Source organism: Amphiprion ocellaris, chromosome 13 (genome assembly GCF_022539595.1).
Source record: "Amphiprion ocellaris isolate individual 3 ecotype Okinawa chromosome 13, ASM2253959v1, whole genome shotgun sequence".
Lineage (NCBI taxonomy): Eukaryota > Metazoa > Chordata > Actinopteri > Pomacentridae > Amphiprion > Amphiprion ocellaris.
Window position 1 is genome coordinate 9,147,236 of NC_072778.1, and position 23,002 is coordinate 9,170,237.

The 23,002-nt window shown below is 38.3% G+C and overlaps 2 protein-coding genes across 3 annotated transcripts in view; one reads left to right on the top strand and one right to left on the bottom strand.

The window, feature by feature from the left end:
* Positions 1 to 509: 509 nt before the first annotated feature.
* ctso (cathepsin O) overlaps positions 510 to 23,002 on the bottom strand; it is a 29,752-nt gene continuing 7,259 nt past the window's right edge. Inside the window, exons 4-9 of one of the 2 annotated variants that reach the window (XM_023298751.3) lie at positions 21,175 to 21,342; positions 20,249 to 20,370; positions 16,389 to 16,552; positions 15,412 to 15,504; positions 4,700 to 15,294; positions 510 to 1,010 (exon numbers count right to left, since the gene is read on the bottom strand). In XM_023298751.3, the coding sequence (XP_023154519.2) occupies positions 15,260 to 15,294; positions 15,412 to 15,504; positions 16,389 to 16,552; positions 20,249 to 20,370; positions 21,175 to 21,342 (582 nt within the window). In that variant the 3' untranslated portion in view covers positions 510 to 1,010; positions 4,700 to 15,259. Of the gene's footprint in view, positions 1,011 to 4,699; positions 15,295 to 15,411; positions 15,505 to 16,388; positions 16,553 to 19,936; positions 20,146 to 20,248; positions 20,371 to 21,174; positions 21,343 to 23,002 lie in introns of those variants that run through there. The other variant, XM_055016659.1, reaches the window with a different exon arrangement.
* Positions 9,523 to 15,099, top strand: tdo2a (tryptophan 2,3-dioxygenase a). Its single transcript, XM_023298750.3, has 12 exons — positions 9,523 to 9,667; positions 9,842 to 9,947; positions 10,086 to 10,176; positions 10,534 to 10,604; positions 11,200 to 11,327; positions 11,446 to 11,632; positions 11,767 to 11,874; positions 12,001 to 12,112; positions 12,292 to 12,349; positions 12,933 to 13,012; positions 13,376 to 13,466; positions 13,766 to 15,099. The coding sequence occupies exons 1-12, from the start codon at positions 9,633 to 9,635 to the stop codon at positions 13,917 to 13,919; spliced, it is 1,221 nt and encodes a 406-aa protein (XP_023154518.1). The 5' UTR covers positions 9,523 to 9,632; the 3' UTR covers positions 13,920 to 15,099.

Here is a 23,002-nt window from a genome sequence, read left to right on the forward strand (position 1 = left end):
ACGATTTTACAACATGTTGAAAAATCACATTTTTTTTCGACATAGTATACTATGGCGTTTTTTTTGCGCCAAAATTCATGATGATTTTTTTTTTCAAAGAAAACATTACCATAGTGTTTTTCACGGCCTCCTTTACATTATTTCATCATATGGCACGTTTTTACAGCATGTTGAAAAATCGCATTTTTTTCGACATAGTATACTATGTCGAAGAAAAATGTCATTTTTCAACATGTTTTTCAACTGATGTGAAAACATGCCATATGATGAAATAATGCAAAGCAGGCTGTGAAAAACACTCCAGAAAGGTTTTCTTTGAAAAAAAAAAATCATGAACTTTGGCCCAAAAAAACGCCATAGTATACTATGTTGAAAAAAAGATAAGGTGACGTTTTTATTTTGTTTACAGATGTTTAGTTAAAGGAGTTTTAGTCATGGCGTATAACCAATCAAATCACTCCAGAAGACAGAGCAACCACAGGTAGATAAAGGTTCAGAGCCAAAGTAGCGCCATTTTTAAATGTATTTATTACCGTATATCGGTAAAAAATAAAATACTGATAATCAGTAAATCAGTCAGCCCACAATTACTACAATTCTACAATGTATGTCTCTTTCCTTTGACTTGTTATTTGTACAATATACGATGTATATGATAGCGTTTTTTCATCCCAAAGGCTATACTATGATGTTTTCTAAGAGACATAATGTGCTACTCTGTTTGTTCTGGCTCTGGGCTGCTGCACTCCTCTGTTGTTTTCTGGATTGTACTCAGCTGCATGCCTTCGTCCATCCGGCCTCCGTTGACTCGTCCCGCCTGCCGTCTCTGGAGCTGAAGCTGGATTGGAACAGACCAAAGTACAGTCCAATCATGATGCCAGCTGCCTCTCAAAAGGCTCCTTCATCTGGCAGGTGGTGGCACTTCTTCTGAGGGGAAGCTGAGCTGGCCCAGCAGAACTTTGGAGATGTGTTCCAGTGGTTGGTGGATGTGTAGGGAGATAGAGAGGGACCTTTGAATTGTTCACAAAGGAAAACAGGGAACACATTGAGTTTAGGGTGCTACTGCGGTGTGGTTTTGTGTTTTAAGAGGTGAACAGGAAGAGTTTTTTTTCGTATTGATTATCTTCTTTTACTTTGTTCCTGGTTGGAATGCCCATCAATGTCAACATGAAGTTCACTTTTAGTTCTGTTTATTTATTTTATTTTACTAACACCTATTTGTTTTTAACCCCCTCACATGTTGTGTTGTTGTAAACTTGCTCTTTCAAATAAGTACTCGTCTAACCCTCTGGAAACCAGCGTTTGGACTCTTTTTGTGTTGCTCCTCACCTACTTCAGACAGCCGGGAATTAACAACATTTTGTGGACTAAAGGCTATGCAATGACGTTTTTTGAGCGACATGGTATACTATGATGTTTTCTGGATGACATGCTATACTCTGACGTATTTAGAGCGACATGCTATACTATGATGTTTTTTGGATGACATACTATTCTATGACGTTTTTTGGACGACATGCTATACTGGGATATTTTTTGGACAACATGCCATACTATGACGTTTTTTTGGACGACATGCTATACTATGACATTTTTAGAGCGACATGCTATGCTATGATGGTTTTTGGACGACATGCTATACTATGATGTTTTTTGGACGACATCCTATACTATGACGTTTTTTGAATGAAACGCTATACTATGACGTTTTTTGAGCGACATGCTATACTATGACGTTTTTTGAATGAAATGCTATACTATGACGTTTTTTGGACGACATGCTATACTATGACGTTTTTAGAGCGACATGCTATGCTATGACGTTTTTTGAATGAAATGCTATACTATGATGTTTTTTGAGCGACATGCTATACTATGACGTTTTTAGAGCGACATGCTATGCTATGATGTTTTTTGAATGAAATGCTATACTATGATGTTTTTTGAGCGACATGCTATACTATGACGTTTTTAGAGCGACATGCTATGCTATGATGTTTTTTGAATGAAATGCTATACTGTGACGTTTTTTGGACGACATGCTATACTATGACGTTTTTAGAGCGACATGCTATGCTATGACGTTTTTAGAGTGACATGTTATACTATGATGTTTTTTGGATGACGCTACGCTATGACGTTTTTTGAGCGACATGCTACGCTATGATGTTTTTGAGCGACATGCTAAATTACGACTTTTATTGAGCAACATGCTATACTATGACGTTTTTAGAGCAACATGCTAGATACTATGACATTTTTTAAGCGACATGCTATTCTGTTTTTTGAGCGACATGCTATACTATGACTAGGGCTGCTACAAACGACGCGTCGACGAATCGCCTGAGCACGATACGTCATCAAAAGCGGAAGTGAGCGCGCAATGCAACAGAAATCACCGTCCGAGTGGAGCGCGGAACACGCATGGACATCCGCGCTGTATCGTGCATATATCGTATATGCACGATGCGGCGCGGATGTCCGCGCTGTATCGTAAACGCGGATGTCCACGCTGTATTGTGCATATATAATATATGCATATACTATATATGCAGGATACAGTGCGGATGTCCATGCGTGTTCCGCGCTCCACTCGGACGGTGATTTCTGTTGCATTGCGCGCTCACTTCCGCTTTTGATGACGTATCGTGCTCAGGCGATTCGTCGACGCGTCGTTTGTGGCAGCCCTAACTATGACGTTTTTAGAGTGACATGCTACACTATGATGTTTTTTGAGCAACATGCTATACTATGACGTTTTTCGGACGACATGCTATACCATGATGTTTGTTGGACGACATGCTATACTATGACGTTTTTTGGGCAACATGCTATGCTGTGAAATTTTTTGGATGACATGCTATGCTGTGACGTTTTTTGGATGACATGCTATACTATGATGTTTGTTGGACGACATGCTATACCATGACGTTTTTTGGGCGACCTGCTATACTATGACGTTTTTTGCACCAAAGGCTATTCTATGATATTGTTTGGATGACATGCCATACTATGGACGTTTTCTGGACCAAAGGCCATACTATGACGTTTTTAGAGCGACATGCTATACTATGACGTTTGTTGGGCGACACGCTATACTGTCGGCTTTTTTAATTGACATATTACTGACGTTTTTTTTGTTTTAGTTTTTTGCTTTTTTTCGCATCATTTTATAAGAATTTGAACAGTTTTAAAAATTACTATACTTAAACTGTTTTAATCACATTTAAGTGTCCTGAACGTTACATTAACATCAACCAGCCACAGTTTTATGACCTTAATGAACCACATTACAGAAACACAATACACTTCAGCTGTTGACAGGAAACAACACAAACATCGTTAGCTTGATGCTACATTTAGCTGCTAAGCAGGACTGGTCAGCTATCTCAGTTAGCATCGCTAGTTCACATTAAAGCTAATATTCACTGGATGCTAACTTTCTTCTCTGGTCAACACACACAAATAAACTCCACCAACTCCTGGGGTTCACTGCTTATATTATATTTGACTCTGAAGTTGAACATAAAGTTCATTAAAACTGGCACCGATCAGTAAATTATCATTTATTACCAACCAGCTGTCTGAGTCATTCAGTGTCTGTTGGTCCAATCAGCTGAAGGACTGAATTACTGAAATGAAAACTGATTAAAACAAGACAACAGACAGTAAAACTGTCTGTGGAAAACGTGCTGCTCCATGCTCCACAGATAAATACCAACAAACTAAAACAAACTTGGTGGAAGTGTTGCTTTTAGTGATTTTTTCATAAATAGCAAATATGAGGCTTTTATTTTTCTGGAAGTAAAAGGAAACGTTGCTTATCCGTAGTTTCACTAACTTAATTTTAGCTGCACTTTAACCATGTTCTAACTGATAGATCATTTTTTCATATTAAAATAGCTGCACTTCCTTTGTATATTTGGTCGTTTCTTATGTTGCTGCTGTTTCGTTTGCAATTATATTTTAATAATATCACTTTAAATACAGATATTTGAAAAGAAAAAACTGGCTCTGAAATACTCAATGAACTGATATGTCATCTAGTGTCAAACTGAATAAGAATTCTTAATAATATAAAATGTAACTGACTGAGCTGTATTAATTAAATCGAGATATTTCAAATTGAAAGAAACACAACATTGACTGAAAGATTTCAGTCAATTAAACCTTAAAATAATTTACCTGAGAAAACCATCCTTTAATGTCTTGCTTTAAAATGACCTACATTTAAAAAAAAATATAGGTGCAAAGTAAAAGTTTCACACTAAAGATTAATCACTGATGAACATTTCATTGCTCAGCAGATATTCAGGACTACTGACAACACAGAAACTTAACCTTACTGTTTTCATCACATTTAGGTTTTCTAAACGTTACATTAATGTGAACCAGTGTCTCCATGAACAGTTTTATTAACTAAATGCACTACATTACAGTAACACAACATATTTCAGCTGTTTACAAACATCGTTAGCTTAATGCTACGTTAGCTTTAATCAGGCTGGGACTGAGCAGCTAGCTCGGTTAGCATTGCTAACATTAAAACTAATTTCTACTATGCTGACTTTCTTCTCTCGTCAACACACAGAAATAAACTCCACCAACATCTGGAGTGCATGGCATACATTATATCTGACACTAAAGCTGCATACAAAGTGCATTAAAAGCGGCACAGATAAGAAAATAAACAACTTACTGAACTATCAGAGTCCTTTCAGTGTCTGCTGGTAGAATCAGCCGAAGGTAGAAAACTGGTTAAAACAAGCCAACGGGCAGAAAAACTGTCTGTGGAAAAGGTTTTTCCGCTCCACCGATAAATAAACCAACAGCTATTGTATCAGAATTAATCCAAACGAGGAGAGCAGAGTCTCTGCTGCCTCCTCCATAGAACCTGTCAATCGTTCCAGACAGGACTGTCAATCAAGTAACCCCGCCCCCTAGCTTCGCAAAACTTTAACGCTCTATAAAAAATTCAATATTGATTTATTTTAAGATCAGCCACCTGATTTCTCATTTTGGCCATGAAAACTAACGAAAAATTTATATACAGTCTATGCACCGTACTCTGTTTGGCTCCACACTTGCTGATGACCACTTCCGGTCTCAAAATGAAAAAACGGACCTTCTCTCGTTCCTGTCTCTTACTGCTCTGGATCTGTTCCACTGAACTCAGACTAACACACAGCAGTGGACGTGCTTCTATGTTGTGGGTTTTCTTGGTGAGACAATAAATAGTTTTGTGTCTCGTTATTAACCAGGCAGCCTGTGTTAAGTTGTGATTATCCCGAGTTAACCTGGGCGTGTTTCCTGAACAATCACCAGGTGTTAAACACCTGACAGAATGACAGTGATCTATGTGGATGAAGCGGGACGTTTGTTGAACTGATCGGTGGCATGATGAGTCAGACTGTGATCTCTAATTTTATCTCTGGATTCCATCGTTTCCTCTCACCCTTCATAAAAACACGTTTATTATTTCGCCAGCACATTTCTTTTTACTGTCTGTAGGTGATATTTACATGGATACAGACTTTATTAAGTAGTGATACCGACGTTTTCCGGCAAGGTCTACTTTATCTAGTATCTTTATTTCACACACAGCCAGGTCTGGTCTGGACGAATCTGAGGACGAAACATCTGGAGATAGAAACTATCACCAGTTAGCCTGATCACCAGTTAAATTGGAACAGCGGCACCAATAGATGACCAGTATCCCGTCATAAACTGTCGTCCACATGTCGGACCTGACTGTAAACACACAAAAGTGAATCGTAACATTCTACAGTTAATAAAATATGGCACTGAAAATAACATATGTGGTTAACAGAACAAATTACAGCTCTCTCCAAATCAGCATCGGACACATGATTATGTCTTCTTAAACTGTTCTCCAGCAGAACCTCCTGACTCTCATTCTCGAGTAATGCCTGGGTTTTCCACTCTCAAACAGAATGAAATAGGAAAAGGGCTCGAGTACAGCCATTCTCGATCCGACACTGTGTTTTTTTCATTAGTTAAATAATACATGTCTACATTTAGGTTTTAAAAACTGAAAAACAAAAAAACAAGACAGTTAATTGGTTTTTCAGATTTTATTTTGAAACGGAAAAACGAATGAGCGAACCATACACGGATTATATCTACTTATATGCTGCCATGTATAAATAAAACGCATATTTGATCACTGCTCCCGGGCGGCACATATTTTAAGTCTTAAATTTACATTCCCCTCCTCAAATATGATGTATGCTATTTTGCAAAACTCATCTATGTTTCTGATGTTCCTCTATGACTTTTTTTTTTAAAAAACAGATTTCTTTTTTGTTCTGCCAAGCACAGAAGCACACAGTGTGATTTCATTATTGCTTTTACTCACCCTTCAGCTGACAACTGGTGGACCTGCAGGGATCAAATTAATTTCACGAGTGTCACAGAAACCAAATATCAAATTATTTTTAACTGTTTCTTTGCAGGATTTTAGAAAATACATGCAGCATGCAAGTTGTTTGGTTAAATTCTGACTACTATACAAAACTAAATTAATATTTCCATGTGCTAATGGACACAGGGGGACTAAGGCTCTGTCTACTTGTGATCACAGAATAATTACATTCGTAATTGGGCACATTAACCATCCTGCAATGTAGTCACACATTTTAATATGAAGCTCTTAAAGCTTGATATATCTGCAACTAATCAAAAATCACTGCATATTTGCAAACATCCTACATGGTAGAGTGTTAGTAGTTTGTATCTATTAGTGAACAAAATGTCTAAACCTGTAATATTTACATAACATTCCCGTAATATAGATCTTTGTTTATTGACTCTTGCTGGTTTCCTCTTACCTATTAAACTCATTTCAACTTTATTGACATTGTACTTGTGCACAACAGAACACAGTTTTGTCAATCCAGATGAGTGCAAAAAGTTCATTCAACTCACTCAAAACCTTTTTTGCCTCAATTTTATTTCACTCCTGTTAGTCAGATGTGATCATTACATCAAATTCTGTAAATATTTTATTGAATCAAACCTCTTTTCTAATAATGTGATTATCATCTTAATATTTAAAAAAAACTCTTAAATCATAACAGCATGCAACAATCCACCTTGTGATAAAGACCAAATTTTTTTTAACACTTCAGTCATTAATATAACGATCATGTTCAAGATGATGGTTTGAGAGTACAAAAATTCTGAGATTAAAATCCATGTAGAGATGTAGCCACAGCTAATGGCCATGCTGACCACTGATAAAAATAAAAAATAAAAAAATTTAAAAAACACACGCGTCAGGAAACTGTAACTGCAGAGTTCAAGGACTTTGGGGGTAAACAGAGGAAAACAGATCGACTTTCATGTGGGGTTTTACATTGCCTTAAGAAATAAAAAACAGGCCATACCCCTCCTTTCTTTTAATCAGTGACTGACTCAGACCTTGGAGATAAGCCATAATGACACGTGCGTCCTCTCGGTGAGATGGACAGGTTTGTTAAGGCTTTGAGAATCTACAGTGACAGTCTCATGCCGTCTTAAGCATGTCAGCCACTGTGCCCGCTCTCCACTAGCATCCCATTCATCCCGGGAAAATGGAAACAAGAACAAAGCATGTTCTTTGGGGCTGCTTCTGCTCTTCTTGTTCAGTCCGCAGCCTTATAATGCTGGGCTTGTACCCTGTCCCAATTCAGAAATAGCTGCTTGTTATCATCCCTCTGATCTTCTGAGGACCGCTGCACACTGATGGGACTCTACTTGATAAGTTCAGAAAAGGTGTGGGTGAAAAAACAAGCAAGCTAATGATGTAGGAGAGATTTACAGGGAGTGGATTGTGGATTCAGAGTTTAACACTGATGAAACTGGGTTAACTGTTGTTTGAAAAGAATTTGCCTTTTGGAATTGGGCAAGCGGGTACCACGCTGGTCATTATTTTCAACAGACCTTGCCAGCTGCATGTCCTACGATCGCTACATGACAGCTGATATTACAGGCCTAACAACAACATTATGTCAACAACCTATGGATAGCAACGCCTTCCAACTCTAGAGGTACGTACATCACATCTGTCCAGTTTCCCGGGAAGAACAACACAGCTTCAGTGTATTTAAGAACACATTATGTACAGTCCATGGGCCACAAGTAACCTTGAAACTACACATGACTAATGATGTTCACTGAGGTAAATAAAATATTAACCAATGGCAAATATTTACAGATGAGTCCAGTGACCCAGAGTGGCAGCAGTGATTTCCAGACAACATGAGGATACGGTCCAGCTATATTTTCACATATAAAGACTTAAAAAGTGTGTGTATGTTTTTGTAGTCAGTAAAAATTGTTCAAAGAGTCTTTTGGTAAACACACACACACACACACACACACACACACACACACACACACACACACACACATACACACACACACACACACACACACACACACACACACACACACACACATATATAAATGACAATCTGACCTACTGGGAAACATAAATCATAAAAAACACATATATCAACTGTTTTCAGAAATACATGAAAACCACGTTAAAAACAATAGTTTTCCATTTTCAGCAGTAAAACAGTCGTACTCACATCCTTTAGGTGCACTGAGATCATAGACAAAAATGTAAATGAGTTCTACATTTAGATGTACACTACCATTCAAAAATTTGGAGTCTCTTAGAAATGTCCTTATTTGTTAAAGAAAAGCATTTTTTTCAATGAAGATAACATTAAATTTATCAGAAATACTACTGTAGACATTGTTAATGTGGTAAATGACTATTCTAGCTGGAAACAGCTGATTTTTAATGGAATATCTACATAGAGGTACAGAGGAACATTTCCAGCAACCATCACTCCACTGTTCTAATGCTAATTGTGGTGAAAGGCTAATTGATGATTAGGAAACCCTTGTGCAATTATGTTAGCACATGAATAAATGTGTGAGTTTTCATGGAAAATATGAAATTGTCTGGGTGACCCCAAACTTTTGAACAGTAATGTATGCAAAATGAAATTTAAGGCAAGACAGAGAAGAACAGGAAAAGATAAGTCCATGTCAGTGCTGTTAGCCAGATGTTGTAATCTGGGCTGCTACTGTGTAAAGAGTCCACTCCTCTCAGTGAGACACTTATGTAACTGAGTTCAGTTTGTTACATACATCACAGACATACATATACAGCAAACCTCTGAGTGTAAACACAGCGACCGAGACAGCAAAATACAAATAGAGCTGATTACACTCTGTTCTATTTGAACAAAGGTCGTGAGTGATTCATGACTCATTTCAAATCTTAAAACATTGAGGACATCTGATATTCCTGTTAATCTGGTCATTTGCAGAAGAGTAGGATGTGTCAGTGTGTTTTTTTTTCATTGGTATTATTTGAAAAGGGCCTTGTGACCTTTCTTTTGGCCAGTCACATAAAGTCCAGAAGGTGGTCCTCGGTAAAGATAAACAAAGACTCCGAGGGACAAATAGAGGCGGGCCGGATGGTGAGTGTTTGCTCATGACTGATTGGACAAGATAAATCTTTAAAAACCTGTATCGCGCTGACGACAATTTTAGTAAATAATAGTCAAGGAAGAAGATTACATCTGTGCCGCAACCGATTTGGACTAGTCATGAGTGGATGTCCGTATTTTGAGAAGAGGCATTTGTACGTTCGAATTGTCATCACATCTAAAATATAGTTCTTAGGGATTTATTTTTCAGCCTGTTTTTATTTCATTTTTTCACATTCATTAAATGCAGACCTCGTACAGTTCATAGCTTATCCTGATGATGGAAAAAGGTGAGGTAACAAAAGGCTTTCTCTCTCTTCGCACCGCAGGTTATTCAAAAATAAACCTCCCAAAGCAGAGGAAGATGATGATGCATCTCAGGCAGGGGTTAACAAAGCCAGTAAAGGAGGAATCATCTATGGAGACTACCTGCAGGTAGAAAACCACCTATCTCACCTTTGTGGCTTCTTTTTTTTTTTTTTTTTTTTTTTAAAGACAGATATATACTGGGATTTGCATTTGTTGTTGAATTCAAGTTTTTAAATCAATGGTTTCTGTCTTTCCAATCCTCAGCTTGACAAAATAGTGTCAGCCCAGGTACTGCAAAGTGAAGTGAAAGGAAACAAGATCCATGATGAGCACCTCTTCATTGTCACCCATCAAGGTAAATTTAGCTTCATATTGTTTGAGTCTTTTTTCTTTGTCTGTTGGTAATAAAATCACTGCTTTTTCCTTAGATCCAGTCTTTAACAACAATGTGAGTTTAGTGTTAATTAATTAAATGAAATTGGTATAGGTCAAATTGTTTTAACATAGATAGATAGATAGATAGATAGATAGATAGATAGATAGATAGATAGATAGATAGATAGATAGATAGATAGATAGATAGATAGATAGATAGATAGATAGATAGATAGATAGATAGATAGATAGATAGATAGATAGATAGATAGATAGATAAATAGATCTAAGGATATTAGGATTTAAGGATACTTAAACCTTCTGTGTTTTATTTCAGCCTATGAACTATGGTTCAAACAGATTCTGTTTGAACTTGATTCAGTACGACACATCTTCATCAGTGGACATGTAAGTCACATTTCTGTGGTGACAGAAACATCCATTATGTTTTTTTGCCTTGTTCAAAATACACAGGGAAACTTGACATGAATAAAATTTACAGCTATAAAAAACAAAAAATCTAGTTTCTAAATATCCAGCTTACACACAATTGGGAAGAGGAAAAACTTTTTGTAGCCCTAAATTCAGAGCTTTTAGATGTGAACTGTCAGCGTTAAGAGTTGAACGTTGCTTCGAATGTAAAATCAAGCAGAATAATTTAAATGAACTGAGGAGTACAAAATCATCAGTGAATGCAATGATAGATCTTTCTGTTCAAAATGAAGCTATATTCTATAGTCATTCTGTCTCCGGAGTTCAGTCAGGGGGAAAAAAGGACATTTTGTTCATCACTCAGGCTGATGTTCTGAATTGAAAATAGTGGCACAGCTGTAATTTTTCAGTTTCTTTTATTCCCTCTGAGAACGGCACACACTAGGTTGAGGAAATAGTGATGCAAAACATCAACTAATTCAGTAACTACACTGTTTTCTGTGCAATGATGTACTTTGAAGCTTAAATTATTTAAATTATTCTCATAACATTTGCTATTCATTTCCTCAAGGTCCGAGATGAACGTAACATGCTCAAGGTCAACACTCGCATCCACAGGATTGTAATGATCTTCAGACTGCTGGTGGACCAGTTTGCTGTTTTGGAAACAATGACAGCCCTGGACTTTTTTGACTTTAGGTAAACTGATAAATACCTTCTGGCTATTTTTTTAGCTCTAAAAGTTTTATAGGATGTAGTCCTCTATGAGTGCGCTTTGGTTGTGTGCATTTATGCTGACTTGTGTTTGTATGTGAAGGGAATATCTTTCTCCAGCGTCCGGCTTCCAAAGTCTTCAGTTTCGGCTGTTGGAGAACAAAATCGGGGTCCCAGACAACCTGAGGGTTCCGTACAACAGACGCCATTACAGAGATAACTTCAAAGGATCGGACAGTGAGATGCTGCTCGCCACTGAACAGGAGCCAACCCTCCTGAAGCTGGTTGAAGTACGTCTTACATAGTTAATTACAGAGGGGATACCGTATGTCAGAATTTCTGTTTTGTTGCACTTTTCTTTGGATAAGCTCATCTGCTCCGGAACAGGATATGAATGTGATAAAACCTTGGGCTGCTCTTTCAGGAGTGGCTGGAGAGAACTCCTGGTTTGGAGGTGGATGGATTCAATTTCTGGGAAAGGCTGCAAATCAATATATTTGATGGGCTGAATCAGGAGAAGGAGAAAATTGAGGTAAGAGATGACTCCAGCTTTCAGAACAAACTTTTCCTGCATTCCCAGGAGTGCAACGATGATTGACAGAGACTGTATTTTTATTTAAGGCTATTTTTCTTTCTTTTCTTTTTCTTTTTTCAAAAGAAAATGCCAGATTCTGAAGACAAGGAGGAACTGATGGCTGAGCTGGTCAAACAGAGAGAGACCTTCACATCACTGTTTGATGAGAAGCGTCACGACCACCTAATGAGCAAAGGTCAGTGTTTAATCAGATGTAATAATTGTCAAGGCCACATTTATACTTGTTTACAGCTTGCACTTAATTCAGAATTCAGATGTATTAAACCTTAATATTTCAACCATAGCTACAAAACTACCTAAACCAGACAAATCACTCACCTTTGAAAGTAATCTATTCTCCGTTTTGTTAACAAGGTGAGAGGCGGCTCTCTTACAAGGCTCTGCAGGGTGCTCTGATGATCTACTTCTACAGGTATGTGCAGTTTTTAGCGTTTCTTCACCTTTAATTATGCAGTGGGACTCTGCAGGAACTGTACCTGTTACATTTGTTTCCTTTTCATACATTTTCATACCTGAGAGCTTCACACAGCTTCAATGGGACATCTTGCTTAAGAACACCTCAGTGCTAGTTCCCGAGGCAGGGGGGGTTCATTTATTCTTTCCACATAAAATTTCCATATCACAAGCCTTTTTTTTTCCTGAAACTCTGTCAGCCCTGTGGGTCATGTGGCACCTGCAGCAGTTGTAAAACAGCAGCACTTGAACTCTGCATGGTTTTAAGAATCTAAAAATGTCTGTCAGTTTTGCCAATAGGTGTGCTAGCCTGTGTAGTAAGGACACAGTGTCACATGAGACTCATTAAAGCTGCACGAAAGTCAACTGAATCCTCACAGTTACTGGAAGGTGATAATTAATGCAAAACTACTGGGTTTTAGATGTTAAATCAGTTTTTGGCACTGACCGGGAGACAGCTGCTCTAATTTTACAACTTCTATGAACATCAATCAAAGAGCTTTTCATAAATCATCCGTGGAACATCTTCTCTTACCTTTTAGGGAAGAGCCGAGGTTTCAGGTTCCCTTCCAGCTGCTCACATCCCTCATGGATATTGACACTCTGATGACAAAATGGAGATGTAAGTATTGTAGTATCTTTATCAGTAGCTGCTTATACTCAGAGCAAAAAGCATAGCAGAGCAGAAAACATTGGGGGAAAAAAGGGAATAATTTTTTTAGTAGAAACCAGTGCTTTCATATTTTGCCTAAGGGCAAAGCTGGACTAACAAGGAAGTTAACAAAGTTACTAAACTCTAAAGTTAGGTTACAACCCAACAGGTAGTAGAATCTTGTAACATCTTCTACGCCTGCTCATCAATCCAGCCTATTCCCATGAAATACAACCAACTTACTCCTGACTTATGTCTAAAGAGTTTGCAGCAAAAACACGCATTGTTCTATCACAATGGATAATTCTGTCTTTTCTTTTTTTGTTTTTCTAGACAATCACGTGTGCATGGTACATCGTATGATTGGCAGCAAAGCTGGCACCGGGGGCTCATCTGGCTACCACTACCTGAGATCTACTGTCAGGTACGGTGTCATGTAAACTTTAACTTTAAGCTTGTGATTACACACTTTACACTGCAAACACTTCAGAGTTAATTTAGATAAGGACAGGCCAGTGCTACTGTGCTTATCTAAAGTGACCTGTCACATGGTCACTTCCTCCTAGAATGCACAGTGACAATATATTTGACAATGTATTTAGTTAAGGTAATTTCTAAGAAGAAAAAAAAACTATAAAATGTGACCAGCAATTTAAGTTAACTTTTGTTCCTCAGAAAATACAGAACACAAATCTATATAATCATGTCTTTGTTTGCATTTAGTGACCGCTACAAAGTCTTTGTGGATCTGTTCAACCTGGCAACCTTCCTGGTGCCTCGCCACTGGGTGCCCAAGCTCAATCCCAACGTCCACACCTTCCCGTACATGGCCGAGTGCTGCGACAGCTCCTACTGCAGCAGCGAGGACTCCGACTAGAGCACGTCTCCGTCATCTGCCCTGGCTTCCTTTCACTGTAACAGAAAGTGGATCATTTGCACAGCTGATAAGTTTTAGTGACAGATACGTAGGTGAACTGCAAGCCATCAAAGGACCACATTTTGTTGATGTTTCCATTTTATGCATGACATCCGGTCGATGTATGCACTGAAAAATTAGTTACTCAGTCTTAAATATAACCTATTTTACTCAAATACTAAGATGAAGTTCAGTTTTTGGAGCAGGGCACAGTTTAATTTGATGCTTTATACCATTTTTTTAAACATGGTGTTGGTTTAATAGATAACACACAGAGAGGATAAATTCCTGAATATGCTCAAGGGGTAGATTATTTTTCCGGATGGCTTTTCAGGATGTATTGGTATTCTGACATGTAAATACAGAAAAATAACAAATGTAAAGTAATAACTAAGTTTATATATTTTAATGTTCAGCAGGCACAAGAAATAAAAATAAAATTAAACAGCAGCATAAGCAGGGCTGCAGAGCCTGTTATGCAATGTCTGACAACAAATAAATCAAATAGCCATATTAGACTATTTTGCTTTTATCTTGACTGCGAGTCACACAGTGCCGCAGATGGCTCCTTGATAAGAGCCGCTTGGATGTTTTCTCAATAAAATTGCATAAATTAACTTAGACTGACCTGACAGAAAATGGATCAGTGAGAGCTGTGATCAAACCTTGCGCGCAGGGACATCGCTGATAGTGACGATGGGTTTTGTCTTTCATGTCGGCATGGGGAAGGTGTCATAGCAGGAGCCGTTTCAGACTGCCGAGATGTGGCTTAGATACATAAAATGACAGCAAACCTCAGTCACAGCAGTGTCAACATCTACAATAGAACCATTTGCAAAGCAGAAATGTGACACTATAAAATATGAACCATAAAGCTTGTACATAGTAATGTAGCTGTTCTGAATATGTTTTGTATAGTATTATATACAGTGGATGTAATTGTATGATGTATTTATGCAGTGATTACTGTGATCTCTGTATAGATAAATGTACAAGTTATATTACCCACAGCATGTATCTGCCTTGTGTATTATAATAGGATGCGTATTTTGTACAGTAAAACTATTCGTATTATTGCAGTTTTGCAGTGGTGTGTAAGTGTTTTATTGTTCTGTGTTATAAATAAACACTTTCCAACATATGAGGTGATTTATTTTGTTTCAGTGATGCAAATTGTTTACATTATAATAATAAAATACTATTTAAAGTGACACTTGAGGGCAAACAGGACTGATTTCAATTTTGACACACAGTCAAACACCCACATAGAATGGCTCAGACAGAAATTTCAAACAGCGATGTCAAAGAAAAACAGCTGCTGCAGAATCCGCAATACCTAGGAGAGGACAAAAGAGAGATGCATTATTAATCCCTGAGGGGATACTGGACACAGCAGGACATGTGTGTGTGTATACATGTGTATAAAACGCCATGAGGCAAAGTTCAAACTCACCACAGATGTTGCCACCGATTTTTATATAAACATAGCCCTCGTTCCCCCATCTTGTTCCCCAGGAGTTTTGCACAATCCAGTATGGAATTTCCCCTAAGACAGACAACATGCATTTCAACATTGAATTATTTACAGGGTAAAGAGGCATTAGTCGTGTGTGTGCACTGCAGCTATGGCCACTTCAGACTGTTACGTAATCACCCATATCTATGTGTAATACCAAGAAAAGACAAGTGTGTGTGAAATAATTAATGCCAAGAAATATAAAACACTGCTGAGGACAATTTACGTCAAGACAGAAACTGTACGATGATTTATATCACGTAGTAATAACAAGACTACTGCTTAACTTTAGATGATGACATTTTAAACATTTTTAACACAATGATTTCTTGTTTCAAAACTGGGACACAATCTATGTGGTAACTGTCTAAATAAAGAGAACTTCTGGGAAATGATCTCATCTGTGTTTACAATGTCATAATCTCTGAACACTGTACGAAAAAAGAGGACAAGGTAAAATAAAACGCAAAAAGCAACAACATCACACTGAGTGTTCTTCTTTCAATTCTTGATTTTGCCTGAATGGAATAAGAGACATTCTTACAACAACAGGTAAATTATTAAGTGAAAGCGAGTTCATCTTTACAGGAAACTTGAAACTACAGTACCTCACTGTGCTATTTCAAATAACTGTAGGGATTCAGCATGAACTAAATTGCTTAATATTCTTCACTGTGTCTGCCTTAGTTTTACCACTTAGGTGGGTCGACACTGTCGCAGCAGCAATTTGTGATTAAGGCTGATTAAGAAAGGCATATTTTTAGTGCCTTTAAATTTTGCCTAGTGCAGTTTTAAATTACTTTCACAGTCCCTAGGAATGCAAAACTTTATTGACCTACAACAGTGAATACTAGATGGAGTTAAATATAAAAATTCCTCTTTCCCTCTTGCACAAGCATAGCGGCAGCATGTACCAGTCGTGTCGTATCCAACAACCAGGACAGCGTGGTTGGACCATTTGCTGGAGCAGTGGTGCTGGATGATGCCTCCCAGGTAATCCTGCCAGCTGACAGCATCTACGATCGCAGCCAAAGGGCCGTGCTCCACAAGCTGACCCATCATTGCCTCCTCTTGACCACTGAAGACAAATAATAGAAAAATGTGTTCTTAAGGTACCATGTTTAACCTTAAGGCTAAACTGCTTTATCTCATATAATACAGCATTGAAACCACCTCCCTACTATTTTTTAGGTTTCGCCCCTTGCTGCCAAAACGGCTCTGAAACATCGGCACATGAACACAAGACCTCTGGGGGTGCCCTGTGGTGCCTGGCACTGGCTTGTTGGCAGCAGATCCTGTGGGTCCTGTGGGTTGCAGGGTCTGATCTCTGTGGATCAGGCTTGTTCGAGTGCATCACATGGACGCTTGATAAGACTGTGATCCGGGCAGTTTAGAGGCCCGGTGGTGTCTTGGGCTATTTGTCGTGGCCTTGAGCCATTCCTGAGCAGTTTCTGCTTTCATTGAGGGATGCTGTTGCCAAGGGGATGTGTGCTTAACATGCAACAATGTCTAAATGTGTCAAGGTGCATTTACATGAATGCCTGGAACCAAGAACATTGCATTGTAATGGGTTGATCAATATCAGTCCATGTGCCTGTCAGTGGTTTCAAGGCTGTGGATGGTGTGTACTGTAATGTCTGTGGGTTGAGCAATATCATGCGCTTCAAGTAAGATTCTAGTGACAGTTAATCTATTTCATTTTTATATTATTTTGTCTATATTTGCTTTTTTTTTTCTCTCCAACTCCAACCTCATATCATTAATACAATCAGTTGTTGCACATGAAGTGCACAATTTTTCATCTCTACATTCTCCGGTGCACACATGCAGGCCCCCTATGTCACTCCATCCTGTCCTTCATCTGCCAGATGATTCCCACTGGGGATATCTGTGATGCCCTCCTCTGCCAGGCTTATTTCATGTGGTCCTTGGAACCTACATCTGTGGAAAATCTATACTGAGTAAAGCCATGTGGCTCCCTGCTCCTGGAGAGGTGATAGCTCATGTAGCTGGGACTTTATGATCATGTTTTTCTTTCACTAGGCAGCAGTGCAGATCCGGTTTAACCATCGGTTTAAGACTCCTTCAAGTCTCCACCCTGCAAAAACATACAATTCCAGCAGCTTGATGGGCGCAATGACCCAGCACTGTGACCTTAGAGAAGACAAAAGGAAAACACTGGATACAGTGGATCAGACTGTTAATAGGAATGAAGCAGGGATTTCAGTAGTGGCTTCATGCTGACAATTTCTGAAACTCCTGTTTACTTTGCTTTACTTTTAAGTTCCGTTTCACAAGGCAAATTAGTGTTATTTAGGTGGTGCATGTCAAATTCAGAAGCAATTTAAAGTACAAAGAAAAGCATTAAAACATCACAAACAAAATACCAGCATAAAACAAGGATGAGGTTGCAAACAATTAGGTAATGTGAAATTTAAACAAACATAATTGAATATAAGCTACAAAATAAACAAAAATAATATGCCAGAAATACAGTTTAAGTGCAGTAATAAGCTCTAAATGAAAAGAAAAATTAAGTGCAGCAAACAAACCATCAAAGGCACAGAAGAACATCAGCATTTTAAATTTAAATTTAAATTTAAAATGTGCTGTTGGGTGACATTTCATATCATCAGGAGGTTGTTTTCATCTGTATGCAGTGAAGTAGTATGTTGATTCTCACTTGAAGTACTGCTTCCTAAGGGCCCCAACTCTTAAATGTATTCTAGAATGAAATTGCCGAGTGATTTATAAAAAGCAGCACTTTAAAATGTAATTCGAGCCAGCGGAAAGATTTAAAAACTAACCTCCTGTTACAAGTCGGGCAGCAGTGTTCTGAACGAGTGGAAGCTGTCTTTAGACCAGAGAAAACACTTCTGCAAAGTCCACTCTGCCGGAAATAAAGACCTCACTGATTTTCTCTAAATCTTGTACGAGCATGAGACCTCTAGTTCTTGCTATATTTTTGATATGAAAATGAAGACAGCGAATTCTCAAAAGTGGCAGCCAGCATACAGAGTGGAGACGCACTATCTTGGCTCTGCTATCCTTCCTGTTTTAAACTCTCCTCAGGTAAGGGCTGAGGTGGCTCTCCTTCAAGGTTTCTGGTGTGCCATGTTATTTCTTGTTGCTGTTTAATTCCTCCTATCGTTGGCAGAGGGAGCGAGCAGAAAAAAGAAAAAAAAAGAGAAAAAAAAGGAGATGAAACATTTTACTTCTGGCTTGTAAAAGGTAAATTCCATCTGCCCTAAAAAGATGGCAGACAATCTGACAATCTGCTGAATCCCTCGACCAGCCCTCTGACTGGTGGTAGAAGGCTACTGATAAGTATGAGAGAACCAGAGTGAGTTCAATAGATCAATAAAGTCCCATTTCAGAAGTTCTGATTGTTGTTTCGCAGTGCCTTTGGTCTCTGTGTGTACTATAATGTTTTTCACAGCTTGGTGCTGGGTTGGTGATTTCTTTGCTGTGCCACAGACCATATTCTTTGAAAAGTAGTACATTTTGGTGCTTTTAATGCTTGTACCTTTTACACTTTTACTAGCAAAAAATTCTACATTCAGAGTTTGAGGCGCAGTGATTAGTTTCCCCCGGGCGCTTTTGCTTTCATAACTACCTTCAGTCCTTAGGCCGTTTGAGGATGAGAGGTTACCCGGGTCATCTGATGGAGATTCAGGGTTCTGCAGCAGCACAGCAAATCTGGTGTCAAGTTAAAATGCTTTAACTCTCCCTTTTTTCACAGCTGTGCCTTACGAAGCACAGGTTGATAAGACACCCTGCCTGCATGGTAGCGCAGGCCAGCCAGCGGCATCACAAATCTCCCAGCACTGGGCGCCGCCTATCACTCGCTCCCCCATCTCCCTCGCAAGTCATTTATTCTCCTTCTTTGCACCAAGAGAATTCCAGCGATGACTGCTACTTTCAGATTTCTCGCCAGTCAGACAGCCCTTATGTTTCTTAGCAGTCTTGTTGGTGCTAATTTGCAGTGTGTTAGTATTCTCTTGGTCCCCAGTAAAAGACGCTTGTGCTGTCTGAGGCCATGCTTGCACAGTACTTACAAGTAATAACAGTATTAAGTAAATATGGTTGTAGCCCTCCGTGTCTCTCACAAATTAAAGTTGGAGTGCCTTATAATTATTTAGGACTCGCTGCCCATAATTTTTTAGCAGAAAAAAGCACGAGGCTATCAGCAGAATATAGTCAGCAAAGCAGAGAGTGAGCAGCAAAGTGTCTGCAATTGGAAATGGGACTGGGAAGAATCATTTAAAAATACATTAGACTTTACATATATATATATGTATACATTTATATCAGGTAAGCAAAAAATAACAAACTTGGAAGCTGTGTTAACTCTACTCAATCAAAATCAAAACTCCATCAGCTCTGACAGAGGACTTTGATCCTAGCTATGAAAAGGCCTCAACAATGTTGACCTAATAATAAAAAAATAACAGACATCACATATGCATGAGGGTGAGTCCCAGTTCTGTTTAATATTAAATAAGAAAGATTGGATTCACTTAACTCAAGGTAACCTTTGGGCCAAAACAACTGACCCAGAGTCAAGAACCTCTGTGCTACTGAGCTCTCCATGTCTGTTGACATAGTAAACACTGCGGTCTGTCATTGCACAGGACCAATCTCACCACCCTCTCCCCTCTGTCCTTGGTACTGTGTGGAAACCACAATAAAATTCCTTGAGCATTTACTTGAATATAACGTTAATTTTTAGCCTTTATTACTCACATGTAACTTGCAAAAATATGTCTTTCACCTGAAGTCATGTGCAGTGAAGTTCTTGATAACAACACCTCCATGTGACTGGGAGAAAAAATGGCAGATTCCTGTCTTGGCCTTGTAGGGATACTCTGACTGAGTCACCAACTTCACACTGGTCTAGAGAGAAAACAGTGAGAAAGGTTATCAAAACACAGCATTTCCACATATTTACGAAATATGTCTTTGATGACAGCATTTTTATTGCTGATTACTGTCACTACATATCTCTCAACAATAATACCTAATGTTTAAAAGCTAATATGTGAAACACCTTGGTCTTATCTCCACGTAGGTCTCCTCTTCCTTAAAGAGTTACTTTAGAATAGAAATATTTAGTGCATTTTTATAAGAATATAATAATAATATTTTATTTATATAGCACCCTTAAGAACAGCATTCACAGGGTTCTTTGACAGTCAAAACATGCAACACAGACAATCAAGCGAGACATAAAGAGACAAGGCAGAGCAGTCAAATAAAATAAATGTTAAAAATGATAATAGGTTAAATGAATAATTAGCTCGATTAGCACGCATATCAAACAAAGGAACTATGCAGTTTAAAAAATAAAGAATAAGATTGAAGGTTAAAGTTAGAAATTAAAAATAAAAAATTAGAGAATAAAGAATTAGAGCTGACATCACATCAAAGAAAATTAAATTAAAGCAAGACAGAAGATACAAAATAAACAGAACATGAAACAGAACAGAACATTAAAATTAAATAAAGGTAAAAGTAAACTTCACAAAAAAGCAAGTCTATAAAAGTGTGTTTTAAGAAGTGATCTAAAAGAAATTGCTAATTACGATTTACTTATTTTGGGGGGGACATTAAGCATTGGGAGGTTTATTCTTTCTTTGTACTTACCATTTTGGAAGCATTCTTTACAAAACATGAAAATCTCAAAAAATATCGACATACCTGTTTCAACCATTTCAGAGCCCTGGTTGTGGATCCTCCATCGCAGCCTTCGTTTTGGTAGGAACAGTCCACAATCTGCTGCACGCTGAGCTGCTCCAGCTGCGAGCCTCCTATGGCCTGGACAGACTGTATGGCACCAACCACGCTAAATGCCCAACAACTGCCACACTGTGAAGGTACAAATACAATAATATATGTAATAATAAGACAAAGAAGAACAGCAACAAAATCTGGAAGGTGGCTTCGATCTACATCCAAAATAAAAATCAAGTCACATCATGCAGGGAGTAGAAGGAAATTTTAAAATATATGTATATATTTTTTTGTAAAAATATTTTGCTTATCTCCATCTACAGAGAATTTTATGTTTTCCTCAAGGACACTTCAGCAGGGCAAAGACTTATTTTCCACTGAATTATGGAAATTAAGTTTCAGCATTGATCTGGGCAGCAGGGTTGCACGAGGACACATCATTCATCTTCAAATAGACTCACTCCATCAGAATTATTTAATCAACAGAAAATTTAGATACAAGATCAAGATTGTTGAAACCACAGTTTTGGGATAGTTTTAACTCGTGTCATTTGGGCTTAGAACCGAATCTTGGTTTTTTAAAGACTGTTTGATTTCAGTGCTGTGTGTGGTAGAATAGGTGAGGCGATCTGGCCAGTCTGAGTGAACTGTGACTAATTGTTTTCTGCTGCCATCTACTGACAGAACAACTTCAGGTAAACCACCTTAAGGAAAAATTTAATTTCTGCTTCAGTTAAAGTGCTCAGCCTTCAAATGTAAAGACCATTTGGAATATTAGGGTGTTTTATGCTTCAGAACTCTTACAGATTACCTTCCAGAAAAAAAAAATAAATCTTTTTTTGGCAGGGGGCAGGATTAGAGAGGACATATTCTGCTTTACATTATGTGAGAAAATACATTTTTTTCCTGTTTAACATTTGCACAGACAAATTTGTTTGTCCAAACAGCACTGCACTACAGTACGCTCCCTTGCTCAGCATAAATTCCCATAAATGTAATGAAAACCTGAGCTATCAATGTGTAAAAATTCAATATTTTTGTTTCTCAATATGGTTCCGCAGCTTAAAATCAATACTGACAGCAAAATCAGTCATTATTGCTTGGGCTGGAGCTAAGTATGCGCTGAGTATACAAAATATTACAGCCATCTACTTTCTCTTCTGAAGCAATGAAATGCACTCAAGCCATAAATGTGGAATCAAGAGAAGGAGAAACTGGATCAAGAAAAATTTATAGGAGGTTAGTGGTTTGATATTATAGGTGTTTTTGCAGGGTATTGCATTTTACTTTCTGTCTATCCGCTGATGCGTTTTGGAAACTGAGCCAACGGAGCTCCTCACACAGAGCCAAACAAAAAAAAAAAAGAAACGTGTGCAGAAAAACTGCAGCAGAGCTGAGTGGTAGGTGAATGTGGCCATTTACAGTCTCTCCCTGGAGCTAAACTTTACCGGAATTCTAGAGAGTAAATTATGGTATCATGCTGCCGTTTTCCTGTATGGGTTATGTCTCTCCCCTAGGAGAACAGTTTTACAGTGACAATATCATCCCCTGCAGCAAATTGACTGACTGAGGAGATAAAGGACAAAAAGAGCAAAAAGTGAGCTTCACTGAGGACAAGCAACAACTCACATCTCACTAACACTCTCCCTCCTGTATCCCCAGGTCCAATCTGCTCCCTCCACTGCACTCACAAAGACTTCATTTGTGACTGTTTCCTTGTGTCTCTTTTGCCATTATTCCAACTCCAGTGCACTCAAATATGTGTTTCGTTCATTAGTGCCTCACTTGAACTTTT